Genomic DNA, 12,872 nt, shown 5'->3' with positions numbered 1-12,872 from the left:
TTACGTATTGCTGGTTCGATATTTTATTTACAGGTGAAAGCGGCTTCTTATCGATTCGAAACCGCGCGTTGCTCGCTGTTGTTTAACTGTAGGCTGCGTGCTTTTTTTCGGTCGGTGGTGGAACGCGACGACTTATTCTAACCGTATTTCTGGTGCTCGATTGATAGACGTTTGTACTGAGAGGAGTTAATTGCCATAATGCCGGCGGAGGTTGAGACCCGTTTCAGACTGGCAGCTGTCGATGGCGACGATGATGATGATGGAAATGACAGTAATAATTAGGCGTTGGATGGCCAGCGGCGAGTCGACTGAGGAAGTGATAATTGTGACAACTGATTGAAGATGTAGGTGTTCCATAAATCGGAAAAGCCTAACGTCCTTGTTTAGGATTTTCAAAGCAGTTTTATTCGTAGTTAATTAATGCGAAGGTTTTCTTTATTATTGTTGCCTTACGAATCTTTGTTAGATTGAACAGAAAACCAGACTCTTATGTATCTTTTGTGTTATTAAAACAATTAAAATAATTAACAATATAAGCAGAAAATTGACAAATTACCAAGACATGCATTATTCAAATAAAAAAACAACAAATGTATGTTCACCGGTAGGTTTAGTTATCAATTTTATATAAAATGCATTTACGGATTAGTATATTGATAAATAGTTAAAAAATTCTCTCAACCGTCCAACTGGTCTTAAGAAATTCCCTTACAATTAGATTGTGGGAAAAATATTTGGAAAAAAGAAATAAGTAACAAGATTTTTTCGCTCAATAAAATTAAAGTACAACTATTCAAAGCTCTATTTGAAAATCAAACTAGAAATATTTTCAGGAGATACCAATGCGTCTGTATCGATTTCCAGTGACGAACCCTATAAGTAGCTTATTCAAAAGCGAGACAACTTCTCAACCACCGTCGACTTTCCCAGGCCAGTAAATTCTACACCATCCATAGACGAAATCGTTTAACCAGTTGACGCAACCCGCCCTACCTCCATCTACTCGTAACCATCCACCGGCGTTCATTTCAGTGTAGAAACCTCGCTCATCGAACCTGCAACCTGCTACTTCCGAAGCCCGCGTCTGCTTAATCAATTATCCGTCTCAGTGGTATGAACCTGCTTTTCCACAACCTGGGTACAAGTTGCTCATCGCTCACATGTTCTCCTTCTCACTATGATGAGCGTCGCATCGTTTTTCTTAGCCTGTGCACCGTCGAATACCGAAAGGTGTAATTCCACTCGAAGGTCAATGATCGATGGGTTGAGTCATTAATCATGGTACATATGACGATGATTTGATAGGTTTAACGTCGTTCAATTTGACTCAACCAAACTGCATTAATCTATGGACGAATCTTTAACTTTCAAATTCTGAATCACCACTTTCTCTAGAAAGAGATCTTCTGTCAGCTCAGATCAAACTTTTCTCTCAGAATTGATCGATTCCAGCTGCTGATCATTCTCAGTTCAATAAAGAATCTTTTCATCCATAACAGATTGTTCTATCGACTGATTCACGAGAACGAAAGTGAATTAGTGCGTGCGAGGTTCGGCAACCGGTGAAGTTGGTCAATTGTTTTGATCTGGGGTAGTCCGACGAATTAATTGACTCTAGAAATTTGGTTACTGTTCAACCGTACAGCTCAACAACCCTAAGCATGTTATTGATGAAAATGCTCAAATTGAGACACGAGAGAGGACAAAATATCGTTTTCCAATACAAAGATGTTTCCCGAAATCAGGAGCGGGAAGATAATTTTGTTTTGGCGATTATAGTTCTTGTATAATTTAAGCTTTTGTGGTCCGAGAAGGTGCATTAGATAGCACAAATTTGATAGAACACAGAAACTAGATCAAAGTTTTTGGAAATTTATCGTTCCTAGAAATTCACCATCAATATTCTTAGTTTGAACCAAGCTCCAACTTGCAGACAGGTCGGTAACAAATCATGTTCTCAAAGAACATCTATATTTTCGCCGGTTTACCAAATTTGTTCCAAAGTGCTCCATAACTCTCTTACCGATTCGATTTCCAATTCGTTTCTGTTATGTTTCAGATGGTTCCACGGTAAACTGTCCGGCAAGGAAGCGGAACGACTGATCCTGGAACGGGCAAGAATGGCTCTTTTCTAGTGCGAGAATCTCAGAGCAAACCGGGCGACTTCGTGCTTTCGGTGCGGACAGAGGACAAAGTGACACACGTCATCATTCGGTGGCATGTAAGTGGATCCTTTTCATTTGTTGACTTCATTCGGTGAAAAAAGGCAACTTGTGCAATGGGTTTTAGATGAATGTATTTGTTGTATCAAAGGTACTTTTAATAGAAAAACCTCTAAAGTTATTAAATGCGAAACATTTTTTTGTCTTGAAATTACACGCAGAGTTGTGACTATTTTGATCAATCACAATGCATCCCACACAGCAGAATCGTAATCAAGAAGTGATAAACTTTGCACAGATTAAATGGAAGCATGCGAGGTCCCGCCACGCAGAATTGTAATCTTTTCTATCCACAAAACACAACATATCTTGCGGTGTCCCACCAATGCAGAGGACTCGCAGAATGGATCTTTTCTATCCACAAAACACAACATTTCTTGCGGGTGTCCCACCAATACAGAGGACTCTTAAATTCAATTTAATGATGAAGCATGCAGGTCTTCCATCATGCAGAATTTTGTCCATTTCGTTTCGATCATTTTTATTACAAAACATCACTTTTCTTGCGAACTCAACAACTGAAGGAAAATTTTGCACTCAATTTAATGGGTGTTTGCCACACGAATCGGGTCCCACCACGCGGAACTGTGATGGCTTCGATCCACAATACACCACTCCATTCTCACCAAATTGTGACATTTTTATCCCACCAACGCAGGAGAAACTTCGCATCCCGAGAGGAGAAATTGGCTCATGAGTACCTGATTCTTGAAGAATAGCCCTGCATAAGAGGTAAAATACCAAGGAATAATACAAATAATATGCACAATACTTGAGCCATAACATACTTTATTATTAAATTTTTCAATACCAAATGCATAACAAATAATTATTCTTGGTATTGAAATACCTAAGCATGCTTCAAGCATTCTGCATATAAGTTTTGGTATTTTACCTCTATGCAAGGCTAGCTCATACCAATTTATGTTATTGAGGTCGTCGCTCCTGCTCGGGACACGACTTAATGGTGAATCCTACGGTGTCCCACCTCGCAGAATTGCGATTGTCAATAATCAATACATCACTCTTCTGGGGGTGTTCACCAACGCAGGGCGTGACTCTTGCACTTGTTTTATTTGTGAATCATGTGGGCGTCCACCAGCAGAATTGACCTTTCCAGTCAATTGTATCTCGTTTTATTGTCTCAGTTTTTGGCTTATTTAGAGCAATCTTTCCAAAGAACCTATAGTTAAGCCTCAACTATTTTCAAAATCGAAACAAAACCGAAAAAGTGCTGCACGTAAACCTAAAAAATCACCCGATGTCTGTTCAAAATCGGCCGATCTTTAAAAACAGCACTTTTTCGATTTTGCTTTAAATTTTTTAATACTTATAGGCGTAAAAAATGGTTTCTTCGGGAAAGTTGACTTTAAATAAGCCAAATAATCGATTGAGCGAATAAACTTTTGAGGAAAGCGTCCCACCACGAAGAATTGTGATCGTTTTATCCACATTACCACCACTTTTCTTGCGGGTGCCTTGCCAACGCAGATGGAGGAACATCTGCACTTGATTCAATGGTGAAGTATGCATGCGTCCTACCACTTAGAATTGAGATAATTTCTACTCAGAATACACCACTCCCTTGTAGGCGTCCATTCTCGCAGAATTGTGAAAGTTTTTATTTTGTTTCCAATATCGTTTTTACCCATAAAACACCACTTTTCTTGCAGGCGTCGCAACAACGCAGAGGTGAAAAATCTTGATTTAATAATGCAGTATGCGGACATTGCGCCACGCAGAATTGTGATCTTTCGATACACAATACAGTCTTGTCTTGCAAGCATCACAACGCGGAACTGTGATCGTTTCACTCCACAATAACACTACTGTCCCACCAACGCAGTAGGAGAAACTCTGCACTCGACTTAACGGTAAATCCTGCGGGTGTCCCACCACGCAGCATTGAGATTATGTCAATAATCAATACATCACTCTTCTGGCGGACGTCTTACCAACGCAGAATTGCGACCATTTCGATCCAAATTACACCACTTACCTGTAAGCGTCCCACTGCGCAGAATTGTGTTCGTTTTATCCACAGTAACATCATTTTTCTTGCGGGAATCTTACCAATGCAGAGGGAGGAACTTTGCACTTCATTCAATTGTAAAGATGAGGGCATCCTATCACGTAAAATTATGATAATTTCGAGATAATTTACATCATTCCTTTGCAAGCGTCCTACCACGCGGAATTGTGATCGTTTTTATCCATAATAGTGCCACTTGCAGGCGTCCCACTTATGCAGAGAGAAAACTCTTGCACTCAATTTTATGATGAAGTATGTAGGTGTCCCGCCATGCAGAATTGTGATCATTTTATTCCCAATATTCATATTTCTTGCAGGCGTCATATTAACGCAGAGTAAAAAACTGTTGCACTTGATTTAATGGTAAAGAATGCGGCGTCTTACCACGCAGAATTTTAATTACTTTGATCAACAATAACACTTCCTCCCGCGTGCGTACCACCAAGCAAAATCGTGATAATTTTTATCCACAATGCTTCACTCCCCTGCGGGCGTCCCATCATGCAAAATTGTGATCATTTTTATCCACAATAACACCACTTTTCTTGCGGGTGTCAATGTAGAAGTAGACACTCTTGCACTTGATTTAATGATAAAGCATGCGAGCCAGAATTGTGATCTTTTCGATCCACAATAAACCTCTTGCCTCTTGCGGGCGTTCCACCACGCGGAATTGTGATCGTTTTCGTCCACAATAACACCACCTTTCTTGCAGGCGTCCCACTAACACAGAGGGAGATACTCTTACATTCAACCTAAAGGGTGAACCATATGAGTGTCCACAATCGAGAGAAACTCTTGAATGTTTTATTGGTGGCACATGCAGGCGTCCCACAACGCAGAAATGTGATCGTTTTGCCTTCTTCGTACAACGAAGTTGTTCATCCGTCTATCCGTATATGTGTGTATCCGTGTACATGTGCTATAAATACATTTCCATCTTTCAGTCAGTTCTGACGGAGAATAATACGAAAATGATACTATTGAATTTTCTAACTATTGCGTAACGCCATAATTAGTAATATTAAAATATTGAACAAACAAAGAAACAAACCTGCTTTTAAGTGTTTGACCAAAGCGGTCCAAGTTTGACAGTTTCAGAACACAAAATGTCCCAAGAGGGAAGGAGGAATCGATTTTGTGATACCAAATGTCTTAGAATGCATGAAACGTCAAAACGTCTGATATTATCTCGAAAATTTGAAAATAATTGACTTTTTGGGACAATTTTTCGACATCGAAATTTTCTGATGCCAAATGCCTTTGAAATGCATGAAACGTCGAAATCTGGTGTTACCTCAGAAATTTATTTCCAAAAAAAAATACTTTGGGACGTTTGAAACGTCGAGATCTGGTGTTATGTCTAAAACATTTTTTTTGAAAGACAGTTGGCATAAAAAAAAAACGATTTCGAAAAAAAATTTCAGTCCCAAAAATTGAAAATTTTTTCGAGATTCTGTGTATCTCGACGTTTTATGTCCTAAGAACTCGGCATAAAAAAACTGATTTCGAAAAATAAATCTTAGTCCCAAAGTCCCAAAGTTATTTTTTTTCTATTTTTTTTCAAGCTACAGCAGATCTCGAAGTTTCATTTCATATTTAAGACATGGCATAAAAAATCATTTGATTTTTTCCTGACCTCCTGGGAAATTTTTCATGTTTCAAACAGTTGTTGTTTCAAACAGTCAAACTTTGATGTTTTGTCAAACACTTCGAAGGCAGATTGAGCTGAAATTTGGCATAGGGACTTTTTTAAGGAGATGAAGCTTTGAGCACTACCGGTCAAATTTTGTCCATGCATTGCATTGGCACCTCATGACATAAAGCTATGTCCATTTAGAATCCGGAATCATTTTTGTATTGCAGCGGACAGAAGTGACCGCTGCAAGAATCTTTACAGCGGTTTGTCACCTAGGCGCCCACTTGCTGTGGTATAAATTTCACGAAGTTTTGCAGCGTGTCAAAATTATTCCAGATGGAAGCCGAAAGGAGAGCAAAAGTCTGCACACCACGTTGATAATCCTGCACATCGACGATGGAACCTACGTCATGAATTTCGGACAGCTTCCTAGCCAAACATTCTATGGTGAGGCACGAGGAGTAGTTCCTGCGAAGTTTAAGTTTGATTTTGGACAAACTTGCAAAAAACGGATGATTTTGGCAAGGGATATGAAATCGGGGCAAAGACCCAAGTGTTTGTGACGAATAAGACGATGGACTCGAAGCTGTACAAGGAGGAGGAGGAGGAGCTCGGGTCGCGACTCAGATGACCAAAATGTGCCAAAGAAGTTTACTCCGGAGGTGTGCAACTTTAATGAGAGGAAAAAAGGTGCGAATTTTCACTAGAAACAAAAGAAATTATTTGTCAATAGTTTTTCCTTAAGTACAGTGAATTACCCTTGTTTTGATGTATTAACCTTCTACGTCAATCCGTTACCGAGATATAGATGATTTTATTATTCCGGATTCTAAATGGACATAGCTTTATTTTCCCGTGGCTCGCTCCCTGGCATACGCCCAAATAAAGGCAATTAACTGTGGGTTGTATTTACCACACTGAGTCAAATTCAACAGATGGTATCGAGAAATGCTTCATTACCACTCGTTGATAAATTTGGGTGTTTATCCACTTTTATTTCGAGCGTCCCACCAACGCAGAGGGAGAAACTCTTCGATCTTGCTGAATCATGCGGGCGTCCCATCAAGCAAAATTGTAGCAGTGCATTGAACGCAGAATGATAATTAAATTCGGCTATACTGCTGGATGGAACCGTACACAAAAAAAACTCCAGCTAGGATGGTGGAAAACTACATACATACAATTATGCGAGCGTCCCACCCCACCACGCAGAATTGTATTCATTTTTGGTAATCAATATATCACTCTTCTTGCTTTTTATACACAATAAGACCACTTTTATTGTGGTCGTCCCACCAATGCAGAAGGAGAATTCGTCCTCTCTATTTAATGGTTCAGCATGCGGGCGTCCTATTACGCAGAATTGTGATCTTTTCGATCCACAATGCATCACTTTCCTTACGGGTGTCCCACCAACGCAGAGAGAGAAACTCTTGAACTTTATTTAATGGTAAAGCATGCGCGCGTCCCACCACGTATGGTTGAGATCATTTCGATCTACAATAACACCACTCTGCCTTCCGATCCATCAAAGGAGAGGAAAATCCCTTCATAGCATTGCTCAGTGTTTAATTACGCAGATTTGTAATCCTTCCGGTCAATCAGTGAGATGAAAACCGACATCACCCAGTTCGCAAAAAAATAGAAAATTCCAGAGAGCTTTTCTGCAGTTTGTTCGTGTAGTTTAATCATCTAAAAGTTCCTCTGGAACCATCAGATTCCACATGGAGTCTTCCACTGAGGTCGTTCTTCGATAATTCTTTTTGATGAATTGATGAATTTTGAACATTTGTCCATGCATTCACAGAATTCTCTTCCAAAGTTTATCGGAAGCTTTCCTCAAAACTCACATCGAAGCGTTTCCATTCCATTCCGTTTACATCCATTCATGTTTGTTTGCAATTTGCAACTTTTAATTTAAAGATTTTTTATAGTTTTCAAAATACGATGAACACGGAAGTTTAAAGGAAAGTTTCCTCAAATTTTATGATTGATCATGAAACTAAAACGCATGCGATTTGTTAAAATCGCCATTCAACTCTTTTCACATATCACCCTGGACTAGACTTTGCGCAAGTGCAAAATGCATCCTTGTTCCTTCTTGTCCCACAACACTCAGCAAGTTCGCTGATTTATGAATTCTATTCTGACCGTAAATGGAATGCTGTCCCTCCGGCAGCAGCGGCAGGCGTCTTCCGTCTGAGCTGGACGTCTAACGACTTCAACGACGATGATGAAGTTGATTTCGCCTGCCTGCTGACAATGATGTTGTTGAAAAGGAAAACTGAAACTGAAAAGGGCTTAAGGCGGCGACGAGAGTAAAAACGTGTGCGTCCTGGAGCGCTGCTGGCAATGATCGCTGCCTAAAGAGTGTTTATTTATAGCAAGCGGGCATGAGTCGGAAAGTGAGAGACCTTGAAAAGGTCTTCCTCCGTAGCGGCTGGAACATAAGCACCCGGTCTCATAGTTCAAGTCGGCTCTAGAAGGCATTCTCTCTGTGACTGGAATTTCGAAACGCGATGGCGGGAAGAAACGAGTGCGCAGAATTCTAAATGACTCCTAGCGGTGGCGATGAGCGGGCAGAAAACAGGAAACTAGTGTTGTCGGTCGTGTCTGTTCCCAATTTGGTTGGGGCGGCGCGAATTTGACATTCCAGCGGGGCAGATGGTTGATAAATTCCTGAGCAGATTAAGACTTGTGTGCGAGTCACGGTTGGGAAGTGTGAGAAATGATTTTATCTGATTTCTCTCGATGGAATGAAGCCGGTTCTGGGACGGGTTCTGAACTTAAGAGAACTATAGTAATTATTTAATTATAGAAACGAAATTTAGAACTGATAATGGGGATTATTGTCTGACGTATTAAATTTGTTCTGTGCCGTAATGGTTATCCTTCAAAGATGTTGGACAGCGGCTTTAAAAAACGATACAAAATTTTATAAAAAAATTTACTTAAAAAGCAATAAAAGTGATGTATTGCAAGAATAATGATGTATTGACTTAAGGAACTTAAGGAAAAGAGATGTTTCATAAAGGGAACTGTGTTTTCTCACAAGCTTTTGTAAGGCTCCATATAATTTATTTCAGAAATACGGTTGAGTTGAACATAATCAAACTCACAGTTTTGACTCTTTCAAAGGTGACGCCAATCGCTGTTATTGATTTTAAGCACCATATCAATTTCAACCCATTTTCTTACCCAGCTCTGCACAATGAATAACCATTCTAACAACTTCCGCTTTTCGCTGGAATTCCACCCACCCGAAACTCCGGCCTGACTTGGCACCACGTAAACACATGCGTCACAACAAACGTCACTGTGCCGTACCACACCGCCTACAACTCCGTAAAAGGTGACCTACGGCAACTGCGTCTTAAACTCCACGCCGTAGTTTGTCATCGTCGTTGTTTTAATCGTCGCTGGCTCATTAGTCACCTCCTATTTCGATTTCATATCCATTCATGCACTCAAGAACAAGACATGCATCGACAACGGTGGCGATGATGGTCGCAAAACCGAACAACTCAACTCGCCGTTCCCGGTTAGTCATAGCGTTGTATGCAATCAGTATAAGAGCGGACACGTTCCGGTCGAAACATCTTCGTCGCTCGACACCGGTTCACAAATCCAAACAATAACCTACTACGCACTGCCCGCAAAAGTGACTAACTCCAACCGTATCGTCTTTCTTTCCGTTCTTTCCGAAAACCAGGAGAAAAAATACGACGTCGGCGGCGGCCAGAAATTCAACACCCTGTGCGACCTGATCGAGTACTACAAGCAGAACCCGATGGTGGAGACGTGCGGCACCGTGGTGCACCTGCGGCAACCGTTCAACGCGACGCGCATCACGGCCGCCGGAATCGACGCCCGGGTCGAGCAGTGCGCAGCGGGAAAATGGCACCCACTGTTACGGCAGGGGCGGTTTCTGGGAGGAGTTCGAATCTCTACAGCAGCAGGAATGCCGGCACACCTTCTCCCGGCGGGAGGGCCAGCGGGCCGAGAACCGGGGCAAGAATCGCTACAAGAACATTTTACCATGTGAGTATACCAATTCGAGAGAGTTGTTGCATTTGTCCCCAACTGTTACCCCGAAATGGGAGCGCGTGGTGCGCCACGTGAGTTTCAATTGATTCGACCGGGTTGTTTACGGCTATTGGCCGCCCTCTTCCCCGGGGGTTCACGACATGCAAATGAAAGGGGGATTGGCGCGGATGAGCGCAATTGCTCTTGATGTTTTGTTGCGCTTCCAGTCGGATGACAGCCGCTCCTCTGGGGTGCTCTATTAGTGCACAAATTATACCGTTGTTGTGCAACGACGACACTCTACTTAAATGGTGTAATTATTTCGACTGCACTGAGATGTCTCGTCGGGGCTTGTCGGTTCTTTACTTCGAATTGATTTGAAAAGAATTAATTACGGTCAAAACCAAACATTTGCATAGCATGTTAGATTTACTTTGAATTTGCATTGCAAATGAAACAAGAAATGGTGCAGAATTGGTATTGTAATGCAATTTACACATTGTTTCGTCATTACATGAATTATGCATGAGATTCGATCACATAATTGCGATTTTCAGGAACACAACTGGTCTAAAATCTAATCATTACAAAACAAAAACTCTATTAGAAATATTTCAAAATATATTCCAAAAATTACAGAAACTACAGAAACTGCAATTCAACTCCAGTGTTTTAAAGTAATTTTTGTTTTCATTATCGAGACTTTCAGAACTAAAGTAAATTTAATCGCATTCAATTAAAATCTAAGCACTTCTTATTCCAAATCACTTTTTACACAAAATTGATTAACTAAGCTGTTCATTGAAACCACAGGGTGTCGACTACCCGAAAAACCTGGAAATTTTGGAATGGTCAGGGAATTATTGTCAACCTATTCAGGGAATAATTCGGGAATTCTTGGGAATCCATTCAGATTCTCCTTCAAAAATTTCATCAAAAATTCTTCCAGAATTTTTTTCAGCTATCCGACGGGAATTCTTTTTGGAGAGCCCCCTAGATATTTTTTTTAATTACTCTTGAAAATTTACTTAGAAATAATTTAGATAATTCCTCTAACGAAACAACGAAATTTCTTCGTTGAATTAGAATTTCCACACGAATTATTTTTCTCCGAATTTTCCTTCAGCAATTCCATTCGATATTTTTCAGGAATTCAGTGGAAAACATAATTCAGAAATTCTTTCGGATATTCCTTTAGAGAATCCTTCTAGAATTTCTTTACAAATTTCTTTGGGAGTACATTCCAAATATACTTTAATATCCCTTCGGAAAGTCATTTAGAATTTCCTGAAATGATTTCCGATGGAATTCCCAAAAGAATTTCCGAATTATTTCCCAAAGGAATTTCAGAAGCAAATTTCGGAAGAACTCCTAAAGGTTTTTTCAAAAGAGTTTCTAAAGGAAATTTCTTAGGAATTCCTAAAAAAAAATCGAAGGAACTTTTGAAGGCATATATAAAGGAATTCTTGGGAGAATTTCCGGAGGAATCTGTCAGGAATTCATTCTGAAATTTCTCTAGGAATTTGTTCGGAAATTTCTTTAAAAAATTATAAGGAAATTTCTAAAAATTTTCTCCATTTCCAGGAATAATTTCCTAGTGAAATTTTTGAAGAATATCTAAAGGAACTTCAGTAGGAATTCCTGAAGAAAATCCCGAAAGTATTTCCTAAGTTTTCCTTCCAAGTATTTGTAATTTGCAGAAGAAGATATTCTAGGAGGAATTTTGAAGAAACTCCTAAACTCCTAGAGAATTCCTAGAATTTTGAATTTTGAGAAACATTCCAAAGAATTTCCGGAGGCTTTCCCAGTTAATTACTTAACCAGACGATATAAAATTAAAAATTCATAATGTTTAAAACTGCCTAAAGTAAGACAAAAAAAAGATTTTAAGCATTCAATGGTATTAATTTTCCGTAGTTTCAGAATTAGTGACAGCCTTTAGTACAAACAACGTTTTTACTGATTTTTCGCTCATCTGATTAACCTGCTTTCATAATGACAACGACTTCCATAATTATCGATTTCCTATTTACCCTTCAAATTTATTTATACCTAATTTGAAAAATCAATAAAAGAACCTGCTACATGTATAACAAAAAACCGTGAAAGCTGCTTCAAAATGTTTTGTGTTTATTTAGCGTATTTTATTTCGTAAGTCCTGGAAATTCAACGAAAACTCTGAAATTTTTTGGAAAAATCAGGGAACTTTTATTTTATGAATGAGTCAACACCCATGAACCATAAAGTTGTGTAAATTATTGCTTTTTGTTGTTGAAACAATTTGATGAAAGTTGAAAGGCGCAAAATTTGAGGGAGCTCCACAGATATTATGGGAAAGAAAGGGTTAAAAAAATTATGTGTTTCATTGAAAAATTTTGATTTCTTTATGGAAAATTATTCTTTTATAAACAACAAATAGTTTAAAATTATTAAAATTATGTAAGGTTTTTCAAAATTCTTCTTAAGATATTTAGCATTGTTTAAAAAAAATATTAATTTATTCCTTCCAACTTGATTTAATTATTGGCAATTTCCTAATATTCAGGGAAAATTTCTATATATTTATGGAAATTTTACTTTGTTACCTTGTAAAATGCCATGTTTGATAATTTTTAACCTTTATTAACGTGTTTTTATGCATAAATTGAGTTCAACACTGTTCAATCGTGTTGATACTGGGCTTGCCAGCTAATCCGGGAGAACGCAAAGTAAAAAAAAATGATTTCTACATTGAAGTCCAGAACATTTATTAGTGCGGTCGTGTTGTGAAAGCTTATTAAGCGAAGCATATTGATTTCGCTTTGGAATGATTTGAGACACGGTTTTCGTCTTCGTGTCTTGAAAACAACTTTGCTCACAATAAATGTTTAGTCGCTTACCAAGGTGACTTCCCATGGATTACTTTCTCAAAAAAATCAACTATCCCTTTCCCGTGGCACTCACGGAGGTGTAG

The 12,872-nt window shown here is 39.1% G+C and overlaps 1 protein-coding gene across 1 annotated transcript in view; it reads left to right on the top strand.

Annotated features, from left to right (window-relative positions):
* The window catches only part of LOC134221556 (tyrosine-protein phosphatase corkscrew-like), a 102,652-nt gene that overhangs the window by 42,443 nt on the left and 47,337 nt on the right, over positions 1-12,872 (top strand). The window contains 5 exon segments of the mRNA XM_062700749.1: positions 1,396-1,550; positions 2,060-2,109; positions 2,112-2,221; positions 9,606-9,776; positions 9,778-9,934. Of these exon segments, the coding sequence (XP_062556733.1) occupies positions 1,396-1,550; positions 2,060-2,109; positions 2,112-2,221; positions 9,606-9,776; positions 9,778-9,934 (643 nt within the window).

The sequence above is a fragment of the Armigeres subalbatus genome, chromosome 3 (genome assembly GCF_024139115.2).
Source record: "Armigeres subalbatus isolate Guangzhou_Male chromosome 3, GZ_Asu_2, whole genome shotgun sequence".
NCBI lineage: Eukaryota > Metazoa > Arthropoda > Insecta > Diptera > Culicidae > Armigeres > Armigeres subalbatus.
This window is presented reverse-complemented; position numbering and strand designations above follow the sequence as displayed.